Raw genomic sequence first — 27,251 nt, 5'->3', positions numbered from 1 at the left:
CCCTCTGCAGTTGAAGGAAAGCAACGTAAAAACGCATCGAGCTTATATTTTTACTATGAATAAATCATTTTTCAATATGTTTTTAGATATGGTATCGATTTATACACCAAATTTATTACAAAATTTTTATTACTTGGAACTTTATTTCAAAATAATATTTTCAAAAATGGCAACTGTTGGCAAGTAGCTTTGAAGCGATTGTGGCGCGCCGCGCCATTATTGTCCTGAGGCCCCCATATGATGTCATCAAAAGTGGAGTGACATGGGCCTGCATCAGTCATCGTTCATTGTCCGTGTGATTGGAATCGGGGACGAGAAAGATTGAATTTCTTTATGTGGTACAGGTGCATATAAGAAAGCATACGAAACATGTGGCTCATGGTCATTTAGTGGCAGGGCATGTTTCTATGTCGATGTGCAATAGCCTATGGATGTTTTTATTGTAAACGTGATTGATGCTGAGTGCCACAGTTTTATATCAAGCTTGAGTAGATGAAAATGCCAGAGTCTGGGCTGGAGCTGAAGCTCCATAGCCCTGCTGGAGCGGAGCCAGCTATATTTACCTGGCCTTTACCCACAAGTACAACGGTAAGTCGAAGTTCACCCCCGTGCAGGGGTCAGGGTAGGTACTAGGTAGTGCAGTTGGCTGATAAATGTGCCCACTTAATCATGTTTTTGGGAATTAGTTTTCAGTTTTTAATTGATAGTTGATTTCTTTTTGAGTAGCTATGTTATATATTCATGATGAAATTAAGAAGAAATACTAATTTTCATTTGTGATGTTGAGCTTTATGTATTGTTATTTAAACATACCATCTGCCTGTCACTTGGTAGGTAGGTATGTCAAGTTTGCAATTTTACTGTTGACGTACAAGTTGGTGGGCCTCTGTCCTGTTGTCCCACAATACAAACTGTGATGCAAGGTGGTTATGAATTCAGCTCTCCCCATTGAACCATTCTGACAATTTTTAGAACAATGATTGCTATGCAATAACTTACCAATGTTTCTTGATGGTCCTGTCTATTATGCTGCCATGCTAACTGGCTATCCAGTGTTTAAGTATCTTAACAATTTATTTTATGTTGTTCAAACATTGCCACAGGAGAATCCTGCCTGTGTTATTTGGTTAATATGTGATTGCACATTTGTGAATCGCCTTTAAAGTTATGTAGTAACTAGTAGGAGGTACCTGGTACAAATAGCATTACATTAGATTCTTTTGGTATTTAAGCATTGTGCCCTGCTAAACATTTGGCACATGGTAGTCCCAAAGCCAGAGATCCCTGCTTGGGCTTTCATTATTCTGAAATTTCAACTGTTGCTCTTATATTGCAGAAGAAAGGGAAGGAGCATGATGGAGCAATGGAGATTGTTGAGACCATCAGGTATGTGGTTGATTGGATTGCCCAAAGGAAGTAAAGTCAATTATATTCTTAGTGTGAATGCAGCTTCACCTGAGTTCTAGACATTCCTATTGCTGGTGTGAGGTCTTTCACATCTTTGATCTTAGCACATTGGGATCTGTCAGTTTTTCATCTGCCCCCATTTTTCATTCAAAACAGTATTGAGGAAGTGAAAATTAAGGAAATGTACAGAAGCATTGGTAAATTAAGATTAAAATGTGTTACTTATTCAGTAATCAATTAGAAGCCTATCTTTGTTGATATTTATATTGTTGCAGATTGTAGTAAATAGGTTTGATTCCTTTCCAAAGCTGCTGATTTACTATGTTTGCTGTTGCAGATTTGTATGTAATGACATTCCTGAGCTACAAATGGCTATGGAAATGAATGTTCTGAATGGTCATAACACCAAAAGGTAAGTTGTGTCATCAGTGAAGCAGCAGTTTGTAGAATTAACTTGCTTATCTATTTGCTCACATATAAGTTTTTTGTTAAATTATAGATGATGATGAATTATTAAGTCAAAATTACAGCTGATAGGTATTGAATTTGAGCTCCATTGACAATAGCCTTTTCCTTGAACAATGTAGGTACATGATTCCATAATTAGTACATATCATGGGTGTTGTGTGCCTGACTGTTTGTTCTCTTCTTTCAGTTATGAAAGCATGAAACTATTATGTGATCGATACAATAGAGCAATTGATAGCATACTTCAACTGGTATGTATCATGACTATTCTTATTTAGGATTTTTTTTTTCTTCCCTTGCTGCTCTAAGGTATTTCTGATTCTGATTTATCAGTGTTGAATACTACTGTCCAATTGTTTAATATATAAAATAGGTATTTGCTTTTAAAAGGTGTTTTGCACCTTGATCTGTTAAAAAGTTGTTATACTGTATACCATCTTTTTGCTGACTTTCTATTCCAGCAGGCAACATCTAGATTGCCTGCCATACATCTTTTGTGAGACTTTTGTGAGGCCATCCTGAGTGTCTGCATGAGTGTATATGTTTACATTAGACAATCAGTCCATGAACTTATGTTCATTGTTGTCAGCAATCAACACATTACATAATTCATAAAACAGAATGCTAGGAATCAAACACCACCATGCAGTTATGATCACCTTCATCTTGCAGCTGATCATCAGTCAGTAATTGTTTTGCCAGTGGGTACTTATGAAACTCCAGTGTACATTATGAGCGCCATTGGTGTAGCCCCGTCCACTATGGGCCTGTGCTGTGACAGTTGCTTGCCCGCCCCCCCCCCCCCCCCCATAGGAGCGTGGCACATCGCGGCCGGCCCAGCGGCTCAACAAGCGTCCGGGGATGGCTCTGCTGCGGCACATCATCCAGCAGGTGTATAACCAGGCGGTGGAGGACCCCGACCGGCTGAATCAGTACGAGCCCTTCTCGCCAGAGGTGAGCCGCGTGGGTGGTGCGCCGTGTGGTACCGGGGACCGTACCCTCGTCCGGCGCTATACTGGTGACCGTACCCTCGTACAGTGTGGTACCGGGGACCGTACCCGCGTCCGGCGGAACACCTGTGACCATACACTCGTACAGTGTGGTACCGGGGACCGTACCCGCGTCCGGCGGAACACCTGTGACCATACACTCGTACAGTGCGGTACCGGGGACCGTACCCGCGTCCGGCGGAACACCTGTGACCATACACTCGTACAGTGCGGTACCGGGGACCGTACCTGCGTCCGGCGGAACACCTGTGACCATACACTCGTACAGTGTGGTACCGGGGACCGTACCCGCGTCCGGCGGAACACCTGTGACCATACACTCGTACTGTGTGGTACCGGGGACCGTACCCGCGTCCGGCGGAACACCTGTGACCATACACTCGTACAGTGTGGTACCGGGGACCGTACCCTCGTCCGGCGGAACACCTGTGACCATACACTCGTACAGTGTGGTACCGGGGATCGTACCCTCGTCCGGTGTCCGACCCTCGTCCGGCGCTATACTGGTGACCGTACCCTCGTCCGGTGTCCGACCCTCGTCCGGCGGGGTATCGGTGATCTACCTTTGTTTAGTGACCGTACCTTCGTCCGGCGGGTACCAGCAATCCTACCCTCGTCCAGTGCCTGGCCAGTGACCATACCCTCGTCCGGTGACCGTACCCGCCTACCTCTCCTCAACTCTGCTCTCCTCTCTTGCTCTCTCCTCAGCAGTGATGTTCATGTTCAATGGAGTTATGACTCTATCAGTTTCTGTTGTGTTGATGAGGATGCCAGCTGCTGATTGTTGTGAAACTGATTTTGATGTAATTAGTTCTCATGAATGTGGACAATTAATATATGTGTACTTGATGTAGCCTGAGTCATCCAGGGATCTTTGCAATACATAACTGCCCTGTCCTGTCCTAGGTGCCAGGTGTACGGCGAGACGTCGTTCGACCTGACCTGACCTGCCCCCCTATTCGCCAGGTGTACGGCGAGACGTCGTTCGACCTGACCTGACCTGCCCTACCCTGCCCCTGTGCGCCAGGTGTACAGTGAGATGTTGTTCGACCTGACCTGACCTGACCTGCCCTGCCCCCCTGTGCGCCAGGTGTACGGCGAGACGTCGTTCGATCTGATCTGACCTGCCCCGCTCCCCTGTGCGCCAGGTGTACGGCGAGACGTCGTTCGATCTGACCTGACCTGCCCCGCCCCCCTGTGCGCCAGGTGTACGGCGAGACGTCGTTCGACCTGATCTGTCAGATGATCGAGCAGCGTCCGCTGACCGAGTCGGATGTGTTCATCGACCTGGGCTCGGGCGTGGGCCAGGTGGTGCTCCAGATGGCCGCCGCCACCGAGTGTCGGCTCTGCGTCGGCATCGAGAAGGCCGAGACGCCCTGCCGATACGCCAAGGTGAGTGCGAGTTGGGCGAGGACGCCGTACCGATACGCCAAGGTGAATGCGAGTTGGGCCAGGACGCCGTGATGCGCCAAGGTGAGCGGGAGTTGGGCCAGTACGCCGTACCGATACGCCAAGGTGAGTGCGAGTTGGGCCAGGACGCCGTACCGATGTGCTAAGGTGAAAGCGAGTTGGGCCAGGACGCCGTGATGCGCCAAGGTGAGCGGGAGTTGGGCCGAGACGCCATACCGATACGCCAAGGTGAGCGGGAGCTAGGCCGAGATACAGTGATATGCCAAGGTGAGCGAGGGTTTGGCCAAGATGCCGTGATACGCCAGGGTGAGCGGGGGTTGGAAATTCGATAAACAAACATCCTATTGTAATTTACCAGTCTGTAAATTCATTAGGCATCATAATATCGTGTTAGTGGAACTTTACATAGTAACCGTTGGGTCTGCCAGGAACTGGATAAGAACTTTCGTCGGTGGATGCGCTGGTACGGCAAGAAGCACAGCGAGTACCAGCTGATCGAGGGCGACTTCCTGAAGCCGGAGCACCGCGAGAAGATCACCTCCGCCAACCTGGTGTTCGTCAACAACTTCGCGTTCGGCCCCACCGTCGACCACCACCTGAAGACCATCTTCCAGGACCTGAAGGACGGCGCGCGCATCGTCTCCTCCAAGGCGTTCTGTCCGCAGAACTTCCGCATGTCCGACCGAAACCTCAGCGGTGAGTGAGGGATGGATCTGTATGTGAATGCTGTCTACTATATTTCAATAAAATGTCACCAGCTTCTGAGACAGACACCTGACAGACACCTACCGCATCATATTTTGCGAAAGAAACTGGTGACAATCTAGGCTGTCTTAATCAATGAAGCAACAGCTACAAGGTAATTTATTTGTTATGTGTGTGCTAGGAACTGAGTATTACGTGGCCCGAAGCTACAAACTTCTGGCATGTCACGAACTGCCCTCTGTCATTCAGTTCCGATGTTGTTGATGACTGTTCTCTGTGTCGTCCTCCGGCAGATATCGGTACGATTATGCACGTTACCGAACTGGACCCGCTGCACGGCTCCGTCTCGTGGACCGGAAAACCCGTCTCCTACTTCATGCACGAGATCGACAGGACCAAGCTGGAGCGCTACTTCTCCAAACTCAAAAACCCACTCACACGGGTAAGATATAGGCAGTGTGCTGAAGCGTCTCAGCATCCCGCCTACGAAGTTTCTATATTGATGACCTCGGTTTCTGTATTGTGTGCTATTCAAACTTACGGGCGTTTCCGTTAGTTTGCACTGTTTCCGTCGACTTATCCGTTGGCTGTGCGGCCTGCAGGACGACGACTCTGGCGGCTCATCGGGCCGCAGCAGCCGCTCGACCAGCCGCCGCTCCGACACCAAGTCTCTGCTGATCGACTCGAGCAGTGGCGGCGACTCGGACGCCCGCGACGCCGGTAGGTGTGACGACGAGCCGCCGGCGCCGCCGCCACCGCCGCCGCCGGCCGGGCCGACCACGCGGCGCGCCTGGACCTCGTGGGTGGCGCGCCACCCGGGCTTGGCGGTCAGCTGCAGCAGCTCAGCGCCCACCTCTCCGCCGCCGGCGCGGCCGCCGCCGCCGCGCTCGCTGCCGCCGCCGGAGCCGGACCCGGAGCCGGAGCCGGAGCCAGCGGCGGCGGCCGAGCTCGGCTCCCCGGCGCGCGCGGCCTCTGAGACGGACGCGGCCCAGGAGGCGGAGCAGGACGGCCGGCCGGGCCGCACGCGCCCGCCCGGTGAGTGTAGGGACGGTGTGCATGACGGGCCGCCACGGCTGGCCGTAGCTAGACGCCTCCCGTCTGTCTCTGTGGTTTGCTCTCTCAGTTCGGTCTGCACACGGCCCCTACGCCGCGCGTGGCGGCCGTCGCGTGTCCGTCCGTCCGTCCGGCCGGCGGCGGCCCGTCGGTCCGTCTGCCTGCTCTCTGACCCGTGCCCGTAGCGGCGCAGCGCGGCCGGCCCGAGGAGGCGGCGGCGGCGGCGGCGGCGCCCGGAGAGCTGCGTGGCCGAGGCGCGCCGCGGCGGCACCTCTTAGTGCATGGCAGCGGCGGCGGCGGCCATGACCGTGCATCCAGGTTTGGCGGCCCGGCCTGCTCAGTCTGCCGCGAGCACCGGGCGGACGTAACAGTCACCCCTCTCCTCTATGTGTGTGATGTAGAGAACAGCATGAATTAACAACTTTTTTCTCTGAACTAGTCAAATATTTTCCTAGTTTTGGGGCTTAGCTTGTGAATGCGTCCCGAATATGTATTATTTGACTTTGTACATATATTATCAAACTGTCATGCCCATTACAACAGTTGCCCGCTTACGATGCTATGATCAGATAATTGTTATTATTCTCTCGACTTGTATTGCTGTCTGATTGCCTGTCCGGGCCGTGTTTGACCTCTGTTCACGTGCCGCCCGCGCTTCAGCTAAGGAACGGAAGCCGAAGCGGCGGCTGACCAGGAAGCTGCCGCGCGCGAGGCCGCAGGTACGCGCCGCGGCTGCAGCGGCCGCCGCCTCTGCGGCCGCAGCCGCCGCAGCTGCCGCCGTCATGCCGACTGTGCCGCTCAAGCGAGCCGCTCCCGGCAAAGGCAAGAAGCCCGGCCGGAAGCGCAAGTACAACATCACCGGGCTGGATGTGCTGCACGACGAGACACTGCGCAGCACCACCAGTCTCGGTGAGTGCGCCCGGCCCGTCACTCGTGGCGCTGCAGTCGCACGAATGGACTGAGTAGAGTGTTTGATCTGGCTGTGGATGCCCCACTCTCGCTGTCGTTCCACCGACCTGGCCGTTGACCGTCCCTCCTGTTTCCGCTCAGTGACGGCGCCGGAGCAGGTGGCGCCCGGCACGGTGGACCAGAAGCTCTCCTCGGTGGCGGTGGGCGCCGTGCTCAGCCACGACGAGCTGCCGCCCGAGATCACCGCTGGCGAGGTGCCCTACGGCCTGCAGCTGCTGCTTGACAGCATCCGACAGCAGTACATGCAGTTCATCAAACACATGCAGACACACGAGTTCCGGCTCTCCGTCGAGAGGGACATCGAACAGGAGCGGGTCAGTGCGAACGGGAGAGGAGAGAGATGGTGCAACTGTGGCATGTTTCTCTCGGTGTACCATGTAATTTCACACGATCCATAAAGTACCTGGCGTAGCTTTACAATTTTGGTGGCGTCTAGCACCTCGCATGTCTAAATGAATAATTCTCGAGCCTTTCTTTTACACTGTAGCGTTAGGTTAGACTCTTTCCAGCTGATTCTAGCCGCGTGCTGGCCTCACCGCCGTGTGTATAGCAATATCCTGTCAGACTCCCGCCCGCCGCGAACAGTGCGCTGACGCCGCGCCGTCCCCGTGCCCTTTAGGTACGGCAGCGCGAGCTGAAGGGCCGCACCAGCCAGTTGGAGGCCCAGATCGACCACCTGAAGGCCGAGAGCCTCGGCTTCTTGAAGCAGCGCATCGCCGAGCTCGGCATCGAGGCCAACAAGCCCGAGGAGCTGATCGTGAAGGCCAAGGAGATTGTGATGAAGCACCGCGAGCTGCAGGAGCGCACCGCCGCCATGGAGTCCGAGGTAGGCGCCGCCGCGGGCCGCTCTGAGGCAGTGGTGGTTGGCAGTGACGCTGCCGTTGTACTGGGGGTAGGGAAGGGGAAGGTTGCCGCATTGTGCTCATATTTTGGTAAGTGTAGGCATATGATACACGTCGTGAGTGAGTTTCTGTGAGTGTCATGACGGTTGTTTTAATAGTATTCGTGTGTTTTTACCCGTGTTTCGCCAGGTCGCCACCATGGAACACCATCAGCAGCAGCAGATTCAGCTCCAGCAGCAGCAGCAGCAGCAGCAGCAGTTGCTCCTGCAGCAGCAGCAGCAGCGGCAGCGCTACCCGTCTCAGCCGGAGGTGGAGCGGCCGCCGCCGCCGCCGCCTGCTCTACCGCAGCAGCCGCCGCCGCCGCCGGCCGGCAAGGAAGTACGTGGCCTAAAGCGCGCACTAACCGGGGCCGAGCACTGACGGTGGCTGGAGGACCGGGAGGGGACGCTTTGGGCTCCGCTCCGGCGCTGCATCGGGGTAGCGAGGGGTAGCGCTAGATCGCGAGCCGCCTGACATACAAACCGAGTACGGGTAGAAGGGATGCACTCTTGCTTACCGCATGTGCCATTGAAGTAGACGAAATATGTAGCCACGATGTACGTTTTTAGCCATGAACCTGTACCCCATTGTGCTTTCCCGAGTCTTTCATCGACCAATGGGACATGTCATTCAAGTACCGACAACGAACAATTTTATCGACCCCCTCTGGTTCGAAGCCTTGTCCCTGATACTGAACTTTGAGACTGCGCCAGTCTTAGCTGACAGATGACATTGGCTAAGTTTTTTTTTTTTGTACAGCCAGCAGCTAGTACAAAGAAGACGTTTTTCTGATGTTTTGTTTATCACTTCCAGCGCATTCATCGCGTCAGCATAGTTGTCAATTAAATGAAACCTGTCTTGGCTTTGTTTCTTTAATTTATGCATTTGGTTCTGTCACCTTTCTGCTTGTCGGCGCACTCCTTTTGCACTCAAGCCACTGAACTAATTCACGCACGCTTCTGTCACCAGCTTTTTCCTTTGCGCGTCTGATGCTTTTGCACCCTCTTGCATGCACAATTCGACTGGCATTTTAATACATTTTGACTGTACGCTGTTTTTGTTTTGTTGCGTTCTGTTTTGTTCGTGTTAGTGCCGTGTTGAGGTATTGGTCTCCCCGCTGACCTGACGCTGAGCAGCTTTGGTGACGGTTTGGGCTGTGTCTGTGATGGTGGCTGGCTTCGGTGCGGGCTGATGATCCGTGGTGGACGCTTTGGGCGAGAGAGACGCCGAGCCAACAGTGACGTAGCGATGCTGCTATGGTCTTTGCTTCAACTTGGAAGGGACTACGCATCGATTGCTAGCTAGCTAAGCTAAGTATACATTTGTCTGTTCGATAACTGAACAGTTCAAACATGGCTACAACGACGCTAAAATCAGCTGCTTATTTCAGACCGGACCAGTTTCATGTTTGTGCTGATTGGAATGGGGATGAATCTCGTCAATGTGTAGGCTAGCTCAGACCTGACCCGTATTAGCGCCAAACGAGACGAGTAACAGACCCCACGGAACTATTGTCAGTTCGTTTACTGATTGACACGCGGCGCCGGGCCATAAAACCAATCGGTTCACTCAGGAAGATACGAGATAGGCATCCAGGGTTAGGGCGATCAGATGAACCAACATCTTCATTTATCTTACTACGCCACATGTGCTTCATGAGAGGGATATGAATAGAAAGATGATGTCTAGTAGAGGCCATCAAAGGTGTTTTACAGATAAATCGACAAAAAATAAATCGCACATTATAGTAATTAGTAAGTGTTATAAGTCGCCCACCCAAAGTGATTCCGCGAATTGTGTGATGCTTACAGGGATGCATACAGCGATGATTACAGGACGTATTCGATGATAATACGCCAGCGCTACAACCGCCGGCTATAATTGAGTTGAGCACTAAAAGTCAGTGGAGTGGAACATAAACGGATGCCGTGTTCGGTTCTGGTTGTTGACGGAACAGCTAGTTTGCTTGCTTTTACCAGCTGCGTCCGCGTGCACTGTTTGTGCAGTATGTAACTACTTTGGAAATGACCGTATTATGCGTCGTCTGTTGCCTATGTTTGGTTTACTAACGAGTGAACTTGATGCATATTGAGCCTGGTAGCCCGGTGGCATATAGATATTGCTTTGAAATTCACCCTGGGACTACCAGCAGGCTCTGCGTCGTAGGTGGAATGCTCACTTTCTACCCGGGCGATTGTTCATTTGATTGAAGGACGGAGCAAAGGAAATCTACATATTCCGATTCTCAAGAATGTCCTGCTTATTGCATATCCCAGTCTTCCTTAGCATTGGAAAAAAGTCATACTTTTTAATGGAGACATAGATAAGCCATTTCAGAACCCACAGCAGTAAGCAGTGCTTGTTGCGCAGGTCCTGACCTCTACCGCCCGGTAGGAAAATGTGCACACGGCTGAATTTGGCGTAGAACGGCTAGATTTTTCATTGAGTTGTGTACGGGTAGTTGTCTTGGCACCGATTTCTGAATTCGAAGTTTTCTGAGGGATGATTACTATCTGACGATTAATATGAAGATGCGAAGTGTCCATGATACCGCAGGAGTTTGTACAGTGGTTCTTGTCCAATGTCCCGCCGTATGTAGTCTGACGGTCCGCCCCGTATGACTGACGGTGTGGCCGGCAGGGCGCCGTCACCCAGGAGATGGTGATGCAGGAGATATCGCGCACGTTTGCCGCCCGGCGCCGGGTGCAGGGCGAGATCCGCCAGCTGGAGACCGAGGTGCAGATGCTGGAGCGCGCCGCCGCCGAGAAGCAGGCCGCCGCGGCCGCTGCCGCCCAGCAGCAGCAGCTGCAGCTGGCCGCCACGCCGCCGGCGGCGCCCGCGGCCCAGCACCAGGCGCTGGCGCCGCCCGTCTCGGCCGCCGCCGGCCACGGCGGTCAGAAGGCGCGCCACAAGAGCCGGAACCAGGAGTGGCCCAAGGTGCCAGACATCGGCAAAATCCACGAGAAGAACCCCGAGCTGCTGGCGCGCAAGATCCTGGAGACGGGCCGCCAGATCGAGGCCGGCAAGATCCCAGTGATCCGCAGCTCGCCGGTGCCGGTCCAGGAGGTGCCGCGCGCGCCGGCCGCGCCGCCGGCCCGCCGCGAGCCAGAGCGGCGCGGCCCGCCGCCACAGCGCGTCCACGAGCCGCCCAAGGTGAACAACTTCGAGGACCGGCTCAAGAGCATGATCACCTGCTTCCTGAACGAGGACAAGCCGGCCGAGGAGGGCGGCTACCGCGGCGGCGGCGCGGCGGCGGCCGACGACGGCGGCTCGCGGCCGTTCGGCCGTCTGCCGGCGGCCGCTCACCTGCCCGACTACACGCAGTTCTCGCCGGCCAAGCTGGCGCTGCGCCGCCACCTCTCCCAGGAGCGGCTGGGCTCGGAGGCCGAGCCGCCTGTCCACGTCTCGCAGCGCAGCATCATCGACGCCGCCGTCGACATGAGCTTCGGCGGTGGCGGCGGCGGTGGGCCGGCGGTGGGCGCACTCACCTCGCGCGCCATCGAGGAGGGTGTGCGCGGCACCGGCGCCGGCCGGCCGCCGGTCGAGCAGCGCCGCGTCGTGGCGCCGCCGGCCTACTCGCCCATCTCGCGACCGGGCAGCACCGAGGCCGCCTCTGTGCAGCTGGAGGGCCTGGCCGACCCGGCCCACTTCCGCGAGCTGAGCCGCGCCTCGCCGGCGGCGCCGTCGGCGCCCTCCCCGGCGGCCTACCTGCCGCGCGCCCGGCCGCCGTCCGGCCCGCCGGCGGCCGCGGCGGCCGTGTCCAGCGCGGCCGGCGGCCTGCCGGACGGCCTGGCCGGCCTGCCCATGGAGGGCCTGGCCGCCTCGCTGCACGCCCGATACGTACGGGACGAGCCGAGCGGCGTGAAGCGGCCGGCCGGCGCTCCCAGTACCCCGGAGCCGGGCCCGTCGGCCGGCAAACGGGGCCGGCCAGAGGAGCGGTCCGCGCCCGGCGCCCACCACCGGCCGCACGACTCAGGTATGTACGCATCACTACTGCGATATATCACGAGATATCGTGTACTCTTACGGTAGGAAATTAATACGGTAGATTGTAGAATGCTCAATTTCTTTAAAGCTGGCTTCGGCGTGTAGAATATCGCTGATATGATCTGTGAAATGCCATGTTGAATTTTGGAGGTCTTATGTTCTCTGCTGTCGTCTGACTCGCCTGTGTTACCGGCGTTTAGCGCTGACCCCCGCCGTGTCTCCCCGCTCGCAGACCGCTCCCAGTCGCCGAGCGCCGCGCAAAAGGATATCAACATGGACTTTGAGCGCATCTTCGCCGTGGCCGACGAGATCAAGCGGCGCAAGTCGACGGACGGCGCGTCGCCGCGCTCTGCGGGCGTGTCGCCGCGCTCGACGGCCCTGTCGCCGCCGCGCGCCGCACCCTCGGTGTCGGCGGCGACCGCCTCGTCCTCGGCCGGCCACGACCTCACCATGGCGCTCAAGTTCAAACGCTCGCTGCCGAGCCGCGCCGAGACGCCCGAGCTGCCGTCTGCCGGTGGCGGCGGGGAGGACGACTCGCACCAATACGACCACCACTTCCGTAAGAAGTTTCCGCACTGCCAGAGCCGCTACTGGCCGCGGCCGGGCGTCGGCGGCGGCGGCGGCCACTCGGTGACGCTGCCCACCATGGCGCCGCTGCCCAGCTTCGGCTCACAGCTGGGCGCCGAGCTGCCGCACGTCAGCCGCGCGGACGGTGAGTGCTGGGGACGGCACAGGGCACGGCGGGGCGGCGGCGGGCTACCCGGGTGGTGTTCCTCAGTCTCTGGGTGGGGTTGCGGTTACAGCTGGTAACATTGGGATAGTTATTGCACCATTATTTAATTTGATGGGGTTTTTCAGTCCGTCTAATGTTTCTTTTCCATCTGTGTTCAGGTATCTCCAGCGGCCGACCGGCGCAGTGAACCTCCCCGGCTATGGGACGGCTGACCCCACTCCTCTGCGCGGTACGTATCAACGATGAATAAGGTGTGGAACCACGCCGGTGGACCACCTCGCCAGGGCGTGCGACTGGGGCTGGTCCCGCCCGGAAATAAGCGGACCGAGCTGTTTCGGTCCCCGTGCCAGTGGTCTGCTCGGTCGGGCGGTGGCGCGGTTCCCCGGCGGGTCTATCTGTCCACGGGGACGGAGCCGCGGCCGCCCGCTACTCACTGCCACTCTGTTACTGGTGCGGTCGGCCGGCCGGCCGGCGTCCGGTCGCCCCGGCCGGCAGCCCGGCCCCTGCGCGACGGGAAAATGGCAGAACGCATGCTGTACAGGGCGAATTGACTGTATGAAGTTATGCAAGGCACGATGCATTATATGACGCATGAATTGCGGCCGGTGAATATGCGGGTCTGACTGGCAGCAGTGTGCGCGCCGCTCGTCGGCGGCGCGTGGATGGATGTCGGCGCTCGCAGTGTTTTTTACCTCGGTGTCGCGCTCCCCTCGTTTTTCGTTACCTCAACGCTGTTGATTTGGGCGCTGGTCTTCGCGAAGCGCCACCTGCGGCATTGTCTCTGTTGCCAACTTTCGGTTCAAATACGGCATTAGCGGTTGGTTTTCGACGTGTCCCCGGGCGTGGCGTGTTTTGGGCGGCCGGCGGCGGTGTAGTGTCGTGGGCGCGGCTCTCGCTCGGTGGCCGACCGTGGGTGTGTCCCGGGCCGCCCGGTCGGTGGGTGTAGTGTCGAGAGTCGGCCGCCAGGTCTCGGTACGGGCGGCGACTCCGCCGGCGGTGCCGAGTAGCGGAGGTCGGCCAGGGTCAGAGTAGCGCACCGCCGGCTCTGCCCTGCCCCGGCTCCGGGGAGAGGGTGAGAGCGCGCTGTCCGCCGTGTCTCACCGGCTGTTGTGTGGCCAGACTCGATTGCGGGCTTCATCTGTTGTGTGGCCAGACTCGATGGTGCGCGCACATCATCTGCCGGCCGCCGCGCTGAGCCGGCGCCCATCGGTTCAGGTTGGTTTGCTCAGCCGCGCGACACACACGTCTACTAACAGTACAAAATCCATCGGCGGGCGGGAGGGCGGGCGCGCGGCTCTTTTGTTGCAATCGTAGCTCGGTGCGGTGATTCGGGGCGGCGAAATGGGGGCGTGAATTTTAGCGCATTGACCTCTCCACCACTGCCAGGCGGCGAGACGTCCGTTCGCGCCATTTGTTGTTTATATATTGATGTACCATTTGTGGATAAATAAAGTACCATCCAGCCGATCGATCCTAGTTCGTTTAGGCTGCTGCAATGAACAGAGTCGGTCTGAGAGGGATCACTGATCCGCACCACTCTGGTGCACAGGAGACAGACGGGAGATAGTCGTCAGCGTTTATTGGACGCCGATTTCCAGCTGCCAGTTGTTAGGTTCTGTTTTATTGTCAGACGGGCGGTGACACGGGGCCAGAGAACCCGAGCTCGGCACGGCCTCGGCTCTGTTACAGACGACAGACGAGTCCACACGTATCGGGCAGGCCGGTGAATTACCAACCAATAGGCACTGGACGGTGAAGGCACCACATGCGACTGGGGGCGCACCCCGCCCGTAAGGCAGCTTTCCTCCACAAATACAGCAGGCGACAAAAGAGGACTGGCGCGGGTAAAAAGTGCGCTGTTTTCACAAACAACTGTAAAATGACTGGGGGTCGGGTCGGCCCACTTCACTGGCCAGTCTTCCAAGTTCCAAAGGCAGCATAAACCGACGATAACACGGTGTTACATCGTTATAACAAATGTAATTACCGTCAAATCGCTCCTCTTAACCCTGATATTAGCAACATTAGTGTTATTGACATGACAGGCCATTCAACACAGGGTCAGTTATCTAAGTAGTTGCATATTCTTTTGTGACTGTGTTAAATAGCCTCGAATAGTTGGTAAACACGACCATTCTGCCACCTTGTTCGCATTAATTGTTCGATAGTTGTCACATATTGCACACCAGTTGCAGGGCGCAAAACGCGCGACCTGAAAACGCGAAACCGCTTCCGACGTAAGCTCGATTACTTTACTGACCTTATGCTATGTTATAACGCCACGGCCAACCTTTGATAAGGCAAATTGTGTCATATCTGATAAATTTTATAAAACATTAACATGCGATTAATGACATGTCCCACAAAACAAATCCAGTAAAGGGCAGTGTATGGAGACAGGTCGAGTTGCTCAACACTCGACGTTTCACGTCTCTGGCCAATGACCTCCGGCGCCGCCGTCGTGACTAGTTGTAACCTCTGCAACAGTCTGTCAGTGACGTCATCAGGCGGCCGGCCGGGCCGTGGTGACGTCACCGGCCGGTCCGCGGCGCGTTATGGGCATCTACTGATACCAGGGCGACTTGCGGACCCAGCGCAGCTGGATGCCGGCGTCCGTCCTCATCTTGATGCTGGCCGCCTCGGCGGCGCGCACCGTCTCCTTCACCGACTGCATCAGGTTCTGGGCGTTACCGACCAGCATGTCGGTGGCCTCCTGGTCCTCCTCAGTACCTGGCGGCCGCGGGGTGTGTCAGTCAGTCAGTTCGCCGGCAGCGGCGAACCCTGTGTCTGTGAACCCACCCACAGCTGGCAAAGATGCAACAAACGACAGAAAATCAGCGAGTTCTTCTACACTTTTGCGCACTCCCTACCTGTCTCAGCTGTAGACCCATTCTGGGTGCAGTACCATTTATGTCAGCCACGACGATCCGCATCGAAATGATGCCAAAGGCACCGATATTTTAGAGGAAAAAAGTAATATGTTTGGCGTAAATAATAGGGTGACCGGTTTTGCAAAAAGTTTCGAAAAGTTTTGCTCCCCAGGTCTAATCTAACGTATTTGGGGGTGCTGATCACGAATCCGGCGGAAAAAATATAAAATTCGATTTTTTTTTGACCGCCCCGGCTCTTTGAATATTTCCGGTTTTCTCAATTTTTGCATGTTTTTGAATAATATGATGAATGTAATGAAAATTTATTAACAATGTATCGCTAAATGCATGTACCAGTCGATTCGGCATACAGCGGCGTCGAAATCGGCACGCCGCCTGCTTCACCGGCCTCGCAGGAAAGCATAAGACTCGGAAGGTTTGCGTTAGTTACCCGATTCTCTCCATAGATGGCGCTGGCGTAGCCGCCCGCCGGCCGGTCGTTGCCGTGCCGTTCACAGCCCCGGCGGTCACTTGCGACCGTCGTGGTCGTTATGCTACGTCTATCAAAGCACGACAGAAATGTTCACTTCATTTTTATGTTACTTCAGACATATTTTAGACCTAATGTTGAATTGGATAAATGACTATCGTGAATTGGCGAAATAGTGGAGTGCGCTCGGGAGCCATTTACAATAGCGAGGAACGTAGGTGGATTGATCTGAGTAACATATGACACTGCGTTCACTGTTGATATGAAGTTTATTCACACTATGTAGTCAGGTGACATGAGAACAAAGTGACTAACATACCTTGTGTACGACAGGCGACACATGGATGAAGCTAATGCTACTTTTTCATTTTGTTTCGGTAGGCCCGTTTGTTCAGAGCGTAGCCGTCCTGTCGGTCTAAGCCTGTTACAGCTGTGACTGATTCGGTGGTCAGCTTTACAGCCCTTCCGGTGGATTGGGTATGGCAGGGGAGCCCCGTTTTAAGGGGAGTCTGTAGAAGGTCGCGCAACTCATCCTCGCTCATGTGCCGTACACAACGGGGCTCAATGTCTCGGCCCTCGTCAACCGCTCGCTGCACGTTAACCAGTTCCATATAGTTGTTCGCTTGAACGTTAATTTCCGGCAGCCGGAAGTGCCGAATGGGCTGCTGCTGTGGCGGTGGGGGTGGCAGCTTTGGCGGCGGTCGTGGCCGCGGTGCCGGCGGTGGTGGTGGTGGTGGTGGTGGTGGTGGTGGTGATGGCCGCCGCCGTTTCAGACGCCGCTGCTGCTGCTGTGGCGGCGGCGGCGGCGGCGCCGGCGGCGGCGGCGGCGGCGGTGGCGGTGGTGGTGGTGGCGATGGCCGCCGCCTCTGTCGCCGCTGCTCCTGCTGTGGCGGGGGCGGGAACGGCGGCTGCTCCTGTCGCTGCCTTTTTTGACGAATGCTCTGGATTATGCGGACTGCATCTGCCCTAATGCCATGCCCCCGCCACAGCAGAAGCAGCGGCGACAGAGGCGGCGGCCACCGCCACCACCACCACCGCCACCGCCACAACAGCAGCAGCGGCGTCTGAAACGGCGGCGGCCATCACCACCACCACCACCACCACCACCACCACCACCACCACCACCACCACCGCCGCCGCCGGCACCGCCGCCACGACCGCCGCCAAAGCTGCCACCCCCACCGCCACAGCAGCAGCCCATTCGGCACTTCCGGCTGCCGGAAATTAACGTTCAAGCGAACAACTATATGGAACTGGTTAACGTGCAGCGAGCGGTTGACGAGGGCCGAGACATTGAGCCCCGTTGTGTACGGCACATGAGCGAGGATGAGTTGCGCGACCTTCTACAGACTCCCCTTAAAACGGGGCTCCCCTGCCATACCCAATCCACCGGAAGGGCTGTAAAGCTGACCACCGAATCAGTCACAGCTGTAACAGGCTTAGACCGACAGGACGGCTACGCTCTGAACAAACGGGCCTACCGAAACAAAATGAAAAAGTAGCATTAGCTTCATCCATGTGTCGCCTGTCGTACACAAGGTATGTTAGTCACTTTGTTCTCATGTCACCCGACTACATAGTGTGAATAAACTTCATATCAACCGTGAACGCAGTGTCATATGTTACTCAGATCAATCCACCTACGTTCCTCGCTATTGTAAATGGCTCCCGAGCGCACTCCACTATTTCGCCAATTCACGATAGTCATTTATCCAAATCAACATTAGGTCTAAAATGTGTCTGAAGTAACATAAAAATGAAGTGAACATTTCTGTCGTGCTTTGATAGACGTAGCATAACGACCACGACGGTCGCAAGTGACTGCCGGGGCTGTGAACGGCACGGCAACGACCGGCCAGCGGGCGGCTACGCCAGCGCCATCTATGGAGAGAATCGGGTAACTAACGCAAACCTTCCGAGCCTTATGCTTTCCTGCGAGGCCGGTGAAGCAGGCGGCGTGCCGATTTCGACGCCGCTGTATGCCGAATCGACTGGTACATGCATTTAGCGATACATTGTTAATAAATTTTCATTACATTCATCATATTATTCAAAAACATGCAAAAATTGAGAAAACCGGAAATATTCAAAGAGCCGGGGCGGTCAAAAAAAATTCGAATTTTATATTTTTTCCGCCGGATTCGTGATCAGCACCCCCAAATACGTTAGATTAGACCTGGGGAGCAAAACTTTTCGAAACTTTTTGCAAAACCGGTCACCCTAGTAAATAAGCTCATAAAACCGCATTGGTCAGCGCACCGAAAAGGAAGCATTACCACACCGCCAGTAAACTACAAGCCAAAACAGCCGGGTTAGCGAAATCCGCGCTGGGACACCAAAGCGGCTAACTACTCACTATTTATTCTACGTCACTATCCACCAATTTTAGTCAGGGGAAGGAGGCCCAATTTTGGGCCGAATAACGCAAAATTGGGTAGAGCTTAGCAAAGGGTGGTTTCTGGGACAAAAATGACCGCTGAACCCGAATCTGACCGGTGCGCACCTCTAACTAATGTTGCACCACTTCCAGAGCACGTGCAACTGCGTGGTTCATCTTTTTTGGTGAATGGTACCTTTTTAATGAATTGCAGTGTTACGTTGTTGATATTTGAGATATTGTTTTGAGATTTTGTCCCTGTGCTAAAAACACATGGCGTAATTGGAAGCTGAAGTTTTGAAATGTTCGGGCAGCCGATGACGTCACCGTGACGTCATTCACCTATAAATGAGTTGAAAAAGTCGTCTTGTCCTTAAAGCATTTAACTTTATTCCCGTCGTTTGCAAATCAGAGAAGGGAAAATAATCAAACATGATCTATGAACATTTCTGAGTCGGATCATGCTAAAATCGTTTTCGCAGAGGTACATGTGAGTCACGTTGAGAACGTGACAGCCCAAGTCACCACCTGACAGATTTGGTCAAATTGGATGAAGTAGTACAGCATATTGATAAATCACGTGAAACAGGATATTTTTATCTCATTTTTACCGTGTTTTGGCGCTGCGACGGCATTTAAATCAAAATGCTGTTGGCGTTGAATTGACTAAATATCGTTCCTTTGGTCTCATTTATAGTTCAAATTGTATATTTTTTTATTTATTTCAAGTAAATATCCATTCCTATGAATAACGGAAAGTCAGCGTGGGTTCAGCCTAGTCGTTACGCGCGTTTGGCAAGCGATATAAAATGATCCAGAATTGTGCTTGTCATGAAGACTGGGAAAGAAAATAAACAGCTGTGGTTTATCAAAAAGGGCAAAAATTAATTTTGTAAGAAAGTGAAATATCTTGGATATTTGAGGAAAACAATCTAAGGTCGAAGCGAGACCACACGATAGACGATGCAGGAACAAAACAGTACCTACAAAAATGATCTGACAACCGAATGCCTCCTCGTAAACCTGTTTTGCGTGAAGTGTATTTTCTTGGGACTACATTGCAAGTGAAAATTCATTTGTATCAAAGGAACATGGATTCGTGATTACCCTATAAAGTTGAAGCTTGGCGACACCTTCAACATGCATGCGGCTCGACACTATCAGATGCTCTTGGTGCACACATGGAACCGTTGTAGACAAAGCTGCAGATTGATGATGACGGGCACGACGAGCTGAATATGGAACTCTCCCGACTCGCCCGTCTGAGTCCAAAAGAGATTGAATAGTACCAGCATGCGGCTGCTGGAGAAGGGAGAGCCGGAGCTGGCAGTACGGGCCAAGGAGCTGGCAGGCCGGGAGTATGGACGCCTGACGCGACTCCCTCCGGACGATCCCGCTCGGAAGCTCATTGATAAGACACCGCCACCTAGACTGCAGTACAGAGTCCACCTCCATTGGATGCGGAAGGAACAGGAAGCCCAGGAGGTGGGAGTGCCGGCGCCGTCGCCGCCAGATGAGGACATTGCTTTCCTCCAGCATCGACCCTGTTTCCGACGAGTGGGGGAGTGGGTGTGCGAGGAAGCTGGACTGGGTGGAGTGCCCGTAGCCCCACTAACACTGCACCAGGGAGAACCGCCGTGGAGGCAGTACAACACCAAAGTCCATTTCGGCTTGAAGCTTCCGAAACCTACCAAGATGACTGACCCACCAGAATTACGGAAGGCTGCAACCCTGGAGGCCCTGGCCGTCTACCCAAATCCAGACCTCACAAACTGGTCTGATGGCTCTGCCCTAGACGGTACCAAGAAAGGCGGCGGAGGAGCCCTCCTCGAACTGCACCGTGAGGGGCGCAAGATCGAATGTACCGTACCGGCAGAAGTCGTATGCAGCAGCATGCAGGCGGAGCTGGCGGCGATGGCGGAGGCGTTAAAATGTTTCCTGGGACAGCCGGAGCCATCCCTCGCTGCCATTCGGTCTGTCCTGCTCTGCTCGGACTCCCTGTCCGGCCTCCAACTGCTCAGCCGAGGCCCGGCAGCGCAGGAATCGGCCCTAACACGGCATCTGGGCTCTCCTGCACTCTGCCGCGGCCGGGGGCAGAGCTATCAGTCTCCAGTGGATCCCGGGCCACGCTTGGTCGAGGGTAATGAAGGAGCGGACCGCCTAGCAAACATCGAGGCGACATCAGGCGACCATGGTGTGTCAAAAGTGGAAATAGCCGCCCGGCTTTAGTTCGCCAGCCTTGTCAATAGATGGCAGTACCACAATATGGGCAGCGGATCGTGCAATTGACGTCAAATTTTCGTTATCTGCTAAGAATTGAATGGCGGATCTTTTCATGCAAGAATCAAGTGAATCGGTCCACAACTTTTCTAGCAACAGAGATATGAAGTCAAACACCCTGCCAGAGCGGCGGCGCGGCGGCCGGCGGCGGCCGCTACGCGCCGCCTGGGAGACTGGCGGCGCTGAACGGTTCCGAATTGGCAATGCACTAAAACCTGTTAACTGCTTGGAATAGTTATTACTTAGCAAAATTTTCATTCAAGTGAGGAATAACCAAGGGCAGGAAGTATGTATGCTTGTGTGCGTACTATGTAAGCCAAGAAACTGCATTAGCAGATACTCGCTAATATTAGATCCAGCCAAGTCCAAACGCATTCCAGGTGATGTGTTTCTGATGGGTCAACAATATTTATCGTTCGAGGGCGGATACAGTTTTAACAATACAAAAAATATTTTTGCACAGCTCTATTCCTTGAATAATTCTCTTCAACGCCTCATTCCTAGTTAAGCGAATTAGCCTACCCTGGTTGAATAAATAAGGCGATTTCGCCTCAAGGTCGGGGAAAACCGACCGAAAACGGCCGCGCTCAACGTTAATTTGGGCATGCAGACTCTCAAAAACTCGCATTGGGCGGGTAGGGTTTCCCAGGTATTGGCTCCAAAACACCGTATTCGGCTCCCGAATACGTCCAAGTGACCCGCCTCGTTCCTAGTTAAGCTCTAATTAGATCAAGTGACTCAGAGGGAGCGAAAAAGCGACAAAAAGCATGAATTTCCCTATGGCGGCGGGCTGCCGGGCTGCCAGACGGCGCACCGGCTATTTCCACTTTTGACACACCATGCCAGCGTCGGATCTCAGTTGACCTGGCCTGTGCGCGCATCGCCATCAGACACTGAACCGGCCTGCTCACCCTCGATCGCTCTGAGCACCACCCACATCTGGAGAACACCCCTGGCCACGACGACCTCGACCGATGGGGACAGACCACTGTCTCGCAGATCCGCAGCGGCTGCTCACCCCTGGTCCGGGCCACACTCTCTCTGCGGACAGTGCGGCGAAGAGGATACGGTCGCGCACCTGCTATGCGAGTGCTAACCTCTGCTCCAGCACCCGCCCAGAGCTGTTCGCCCTGAGGGCGGCGCTGGAGCGGGTTCGGGATGAGCCGTCCCCCGCCCCGCTGGTGGCGTGCTTTGACTCGCGAGCCGCCCTAAGCCTCCTCACGCGGGAGCGGCCGCCCAGACCTCCACTATCGGCGCGGCGATCTGGAGGACGCTGCTGGACGTTGCCGAGCGCCGGCAGGTGACTCTGCAGTGGGTCCCTGCTCACTGCGGGCTGGCGGAGAACGAGCGCGCTGACGCCCTGGCCAAGCAAGCGGCCACCCTGCCCCAGGACGCCGTGCCCTCGGACGCTCGGTCCCTGACACGGGCAGTTTATCGGACGGCCACACGTCAGTGGCGCGAAAACTGGCCCGATTCCTTTTTTAAGTCTATCTTCGGGAGCACCCTGCCGCTCCCCATCCCCGGAGAGGATCGAGAGGCCGCCATCTCGGTGCACCAGTTGAGGGCGGGCCACTGGGGCCGCTCGCTCCAATACCTGCACCGGATCGGCCGCCACCCCTCCGTGGCATGCCTGCAGTGCCCCGATAAGCGGTGCCCCACGGCGCTCTGCGCCGTGTGCCGGGAAGAGGCGGACGTGCCGGAGCACGTGTTGCTCCGCTGCCCGGCCCTCGCTGGCGCCCGCCTGCGGCTAACTGGCAGCATTCACGTCGACCCGTCGCGGCTGCGGGACGCCGACCTGGTGGCTGCCTTGGAGGCCGGCTACCTTCGTCATAGGGAGCCTCTCGGCTATGGTCCTCCGTAAGGAGGTCCCAGGGGAAAGAACAACAACAACAGAACAACCAGTCGCTCTGCTCCGTCAACCTGGCCGGCGACTTCACGTATACCTATGCACCGGCTGGTTGGCGTCGTACAACTTAACGGCGGTGCCAAGCACTCGGGATACTAGCTATGTGCGTGTGCCGTGTACTGTACACTGTACAGAATGGGACGGAACATATTGTATCATTACGACGAGACGCGTCCGCTGGATGGACGAGGCAGACGTCCTGGGCGAAGGCCAACGGCCAGGGTGCATAGAGTCACCGTGCCGGCGGCCGGCAGCCGAACGCCTCCTGATAATAGCCGTGCTACATTATGTGTGTTCGCCTGTGCGTGTGTGTGTATATTTACAGAAGAGATAAATACAACCAACCAGAATCAAATTCTCTCCGGTTAGTTGTTACGTGTTCTTCAATGCTCGGGTATGGGACGTCTAAGAACATGAATAACCACAAGACGTTGATAAGAGCTTGGGACATAACACATGTGAAACCCTCTGTGACGAAATTTACGCCCACCTTATTAGGTACGCATGCCAACGTAATAAACTAAAACTACGCTTGTTAAGCACACATCTAATTCTAAAATCTCGCAAGCATACTGCATGCCTTACGAATGCTTTGCGGCGCCAATACATTTATGAACGACTTCTATACCTACCTTTGAATTTTGTCATGTGACGTCCTGAAAACGTCATCAGCAATTTTTCAGCTATAGCTTTTGATCAAACCACATAAGAACAATGAAAGCATTTTCTATGTGATTATCTTGATAATGCAAAGCGATTGGTAGAGTACATGACCATTTCCAGTCAGGTCATAACCTTCACTAGCGTGATAATCGACCTGAGCTCATGAACTGCGGTAAAATATAATATTAACCAGTCGAAGCCAATTTGCATACTATTCGATGCGTCTCGGTGAGAGAATCACAACGATGGTAAAATGGACGAAATGCAAGCATTGTATCAAAAGTTATTGCACAAAAACTATTTGGGGTAAAAACGCACACTCCGCGGTTTTCGCCCCCTGTAGGCCAAAATGGTACCTCCATCCAGACGATTTTTACTTTTTGCAACGGGGAGATATTTTCTGAGCATGATCAATGCATTTTAAACCCGTCAATGAGCGTATCCTGTAAACAAAGTTAAATGTTTTGTTGTCACACCTCATTTTCCCGTCAGTTTACGAATAAATGACGTCACAGTGACGTCATAGATTGTCTGCGATATGTGTTAACAAGGATTTTCATTTATGCAATGAATTTTGACTATAACATTAAAGTTTTGGAACACAACACAACTACACTACTAATTTTATTTTAAAATATATAAAAAGGGTACCATTCTTCAAAAAAGAAGAACCACGCAGTTGCACGTGCTCTGGAAGTGGTGCAACATTAGTTAGAGGTGCGCACCGGTCAGATTCGGGTTCAGCGGTCATTTTTGTCCCAGAAACCACCCTTTGCTAAGCTCTACCCAATTTTGCGTTATTCGGCCCAAAATTGGGCCTCCTTCCCCTGACTATTTCTACTAAAGGAGCGGTAACAGGCGGTGGGGCGTTCAGCAGATAATATGATTAAGATGTGAAGGTCCAATGCCAGCTAGAAGTGGTAAAACCGGGGTTATCTGGTTAGGTTAGTGGTCAAACTAGTAGTTATCGTTGTCAGTTACCGCTGGTCACTATGCCATCAGCACGCCTGTCCAGCTTGTCAGCTCCTAGGAGGGACACGGGAGAGCGGTCAGACCAGGCTATATCGAAAGGTCGGTCCAAGACAGCACTCAGATGGATCACGGACGATTGCCCCACCTATATATTCTGAGTGGTTTTCGGGAACACAAGACGGTGGCCGTCTCATCGAAACAGCCCATTAGAGTGGAGGGATCGCGTTCCACACATGGGCTTCGTTGACTGAAGGCACGGAAACTAGCCGCGATCACGGACTTTATAAATAACCAGACAGACCAGCGAGCTCTAAGATAACCGGGATGGTCCCTAAATGGACTAAAGACTAGACGGAACAGACGGACTAAATCCCTATTGACTAGCTTAGTGCGGGTATCCCTTATCGACATGACAGCTAATCACAATTCAACTATCTCTAAGTTATCACTCTCTAACCCGTCCTGGCACCATTCAGCTGTTCTGCCCTGTGACCTCCCAGCCCTGTGGGTCGCTGCAGATCAATCCACTCACCGTGGGCTCCCAGCATGGTGGCCTTGACGGTGGAGAGGATTTTCAGCTGGGTGCCGATGGTCGGGATACGCTCGCACACCTGCAGCAGTTGCTGTGGGGACAGAGGTGGAGGGACGGTCAGACGGGGGACGGAAGGGGAAGGGGATCAGAGGGGCTGCAGATAGTCGGGATACACTAGCACACCTAGAGCAGTAACTTTGAACCGAACGGCGTGCGGCACGGGCAGGTGAGAGGACGGATTCACAGCGGTCGTCAAAACGTTTGTAGTGGTCCAACGATTGCTGGATGGTCTCAACAACCATAGGGAGAGTGGGCGATGGAAACAGTCGTATCGCCACATATCGACGGTCATCCTCATCATATCATGAGTGTTGATTTGGATTCCACCATAGGGATTGACTTGCACATCTCACATTTCCACATAAAACATTCCCTATCGAATCAGCAGTCAGCGTTTTTCGCTCCCGTGGCGGCGGCTCACCGTCCTCATCCTCTTGTCGGTGCACTCCTGGCCGAGCTCCTTGGCCAGGCGGGTGACCTCCTCGGACGCCTCGGCGATGGCCTTGGCGCAGGCGATCAGGTCACGCTTGGTGCCGCCGCCCTCGCCGCGCACCAGCTGACTGAGACGCGCCATCAGCTGCGCCATACGCTTGGCGGCAGCGATGATGTCGTTGTCACGGCTGCTCCACTGAGCCACCTGGGAACCCGCGCGAGGAAAGGTTCAGTTTTAGAACAGCTGTACGTCTTTCATTCCACTATTAGGGAATGTTTCATACATTCCTCGACAAAGTTGACAATGACACAGCTCCCGTGGTTTTCAAACACTCCCTGTTGGCTGGATGCTGTTCCCTTGTAGTCAGTCCCTTGTAGCCAGTCCCTGCAGTCACGGCACCAGCCGTCCCTACCTCCTGATGGAGTCCGTGCGCGGCGGCCATGATGGGCTGGTTGGCCGGCGGCGCGTGCCGGAACACGTGGCTGTCCTCCTCGTCATCAGTCTCCGGCGGCGGCGGGGGGCGCGGCGGGGGCTGGCCGCCGGCCGGCAGCGGCGGCCGCGGCGGCGCCGTCTCTGGGCAGGGCAGAGGGACGGGACGTCAGGGACATAGCGGGGGGCAGCACGAAAGGGACCCATCTCTGAGGTCACGGCATGGCACCAAATTTCAGAGACGGGCGCCAAACCGAATCAGGATTGTTGGCAGCGACACACAGAGCCAGCACACCTGTTCGTAACAAGACAGGCGTCAGTCGGGGGCTGTGAGCTGGGGCACGCCAGTCCGCTAACGTCTGACCATAAACAGTGGAAGCCCTGAGCTCTGTAGATAGGGTAATAGACTCAAAACAATTACGAAAGATCAGTCAGCTCGACGCTCCAATTCGGTTCACTTACTCGAAATCTCGCAAAGCACTGTTCCTGTGGCGAAAAACAACACCTAGCGCCAGCGCGGCAAGAAGGCAAACATATGACTGTATTCCCGCCGCTAGATGGCAGGCATAGTCGGCGCCTGAAGTTAGGCTGTACCGCAACACTCGAGGTTGGCCGGATCGGTAATATGAGCATGGGATGAAGTATTACTTCATGATACGAGTGACAAGCGACTACCGCCGGGAGGGCCTTGTCATAGTACACCACCGCAATTAATGGTGCTCGAAGCTATGTATTGGGTAGCGCTATACTGGTGACTATTCATGTTGCCTCAGCGACTAACAGTGCTGTTAGTCCCTTTGCTCAGAGGTCGACCGACGACCGATCGGACTGAACGTCAAGTGGGTAGCGCATGCCTGGCTAAAACAGTTGTGACACAATGAACACTTATATCCATCAGTCATTAATTATTAATTAACACTCAACAGGCCATGCTAACGGAAACACAATTCTCAGTTATCCACACTTACGAATAATCAGCAAACACAGGCATGCTTGTCATAACCACCAATGATGCAGCAATACCTACAGGGACGAACTAAATCAAACAACATCAGAAGCCCATAACTGATACAACTAATACATTTATAACTACAAATACAACGGCCGATTCCTTAGGTGAGAGAAAGCAACAGCTGCATTTAGAGCGTTCTAACGCGATGAAATTACTGCTAAGCGTCATTAGAACTACCGAGCTATCGATAAGAGTTCTATTACATGTAAAGTAATGGTTAGACCAACACAAATAAACCAATTCATTGTTTAAATGGCTCAAGGCTCCCCAAGAACATGTATAACAGGCCAGAATACGAAAATGTTATTCCATAGTGTTACCAAGCTATGACGTAAATGGTTTTGGTCGTTCTAATTAAATTTAGACAGTCAAAAATGACTCAAGTGTCTCCTACGCGCCAAAGAATGACTTGTTCGTGTCATGAATAGAACTAAACAAATAGTAATATAGATAAAATGGGCAGTGATAGGGATCGACAGACATTATCGCATATCGATGTAACCAGCATTTAACCGCTGAACTTGTTTCGGTTAAGGAGAATTGTGAACGTGACCGAGATAATCAAACCAAGCATTCCATCAAAGCGCATCAATCAACACTAAGC

General features: G+C 54.2%; 2 protein-coding genes across 6 annotated transcripts in view; one reads left to right on the top strand and one right to left on the bottom strand.

Moving 5' to 3' along the window:
• Window positions 1-282: 282 nt before the first annotated feature.
• On the top strand, window positions 283-14,094 carry LOC122367871 (histone-lysine N-methyltransferase, H3 lysine-79 specific-like). Of its 2 annotated transcripts, none has more exons than XM_043341378.1 (16): window positions 283-588; window positions 1,340-1,386; window positions 1,745-1,819; window positions 2,063-2,126; window positions 2,689-2,829; window positions 4,092-4,277; window positions 4,724-4,991; window positions 5,294-5,442; window positions 5,603-5,720; window positions 6,714-6,962; window positions 7,104-7,336; window positions 7,642-7,848; window positions 8,054-8,242; window positions 10,544-11,879; window positions 12,123-12,602; window positions 12,782-14,094. In XM_043341378.1, the coding sequence occupies exons 1-16, from the start codon at window positions 493-495 to the stop codon at window positions 12,808-12,810; spliced, it is 3,867 nt and encodes a 1,288-aa protein (XP_043197313.1). In that variant the 5' UTR covers window positions 283-492; the 3' UTR covers window positions 12,811-14,094. The 2 variants fall into 2 exon arrangements, with proteins under 2 accessions (XP_043197313.1, XP_043197312.1); XM_043341377.1 differs by having other exon boundaries at window positions 1,337-1,386.
• A 91-nt stretch (window positions 14,095-14,185) lies between these two features.
• LOC122367872 (vinculin-like) overlaps window positions 14,186-27,251 on the bottom strand; it is a 41,447-nt gene continuing 28,381 nt past the window's right edge. For 2 of the 4 annotated variants that reach the window (XM_043341379.1, XM_043341381.1), the window contains 5 exons: window positions 25,619-25,779; window positions 25,195-25,410; window positions 24,714-24,804; window positions 24,191-24,235; window positions 14,186-15,353 (listed from right to left, as the gene is read on the bottom strand). In XM_043341379.1, coding sequence (XP_043197314.1) covers window positions 15,187-15,353; window positions 24,191-24,235; window positions 24,714-24,804; window positions 25,195-25,410; window positions 25,619-25,779 — 680 coding nt within the window. In that variant the 3' untranslated portion in view covers window positions 14,186-15,186. The remainder of the gene's footprint in view (window positions 15,354-24,190; window positions 24,236-24,713; window positions 24,805-25,194; window positions 25,411-25,618; window positions 25,780-27,251) is intronic. The other 2 variants (XM_043341380.1, XM_043341382.1) reach the window with 1 other exon arrangement.

This window comes from Amphibalanus amphitrite, unplaced genomic scaffold (genome assembly GCF_019059575.1).
Source record: "Amphibalanus amphitrite isolate SeventyFive unplaced genomic scaffold, NRLGWU_Aamphi_draft 000902F_arrow, whole genome shotgun sequence".
Taxonomy (NCBI): domain Eukaryota; kingdom Metazoa; phylum Arthropoda; class Thecostraca; order Balanomorpha; family Balanidae; genus Amphibalanus; species Amphibalanus amphitrite.
Note: the sequence above shows the minus strand (reverse complement) of the source record. Positions and strands in the feature narration are given on the sequence as shown.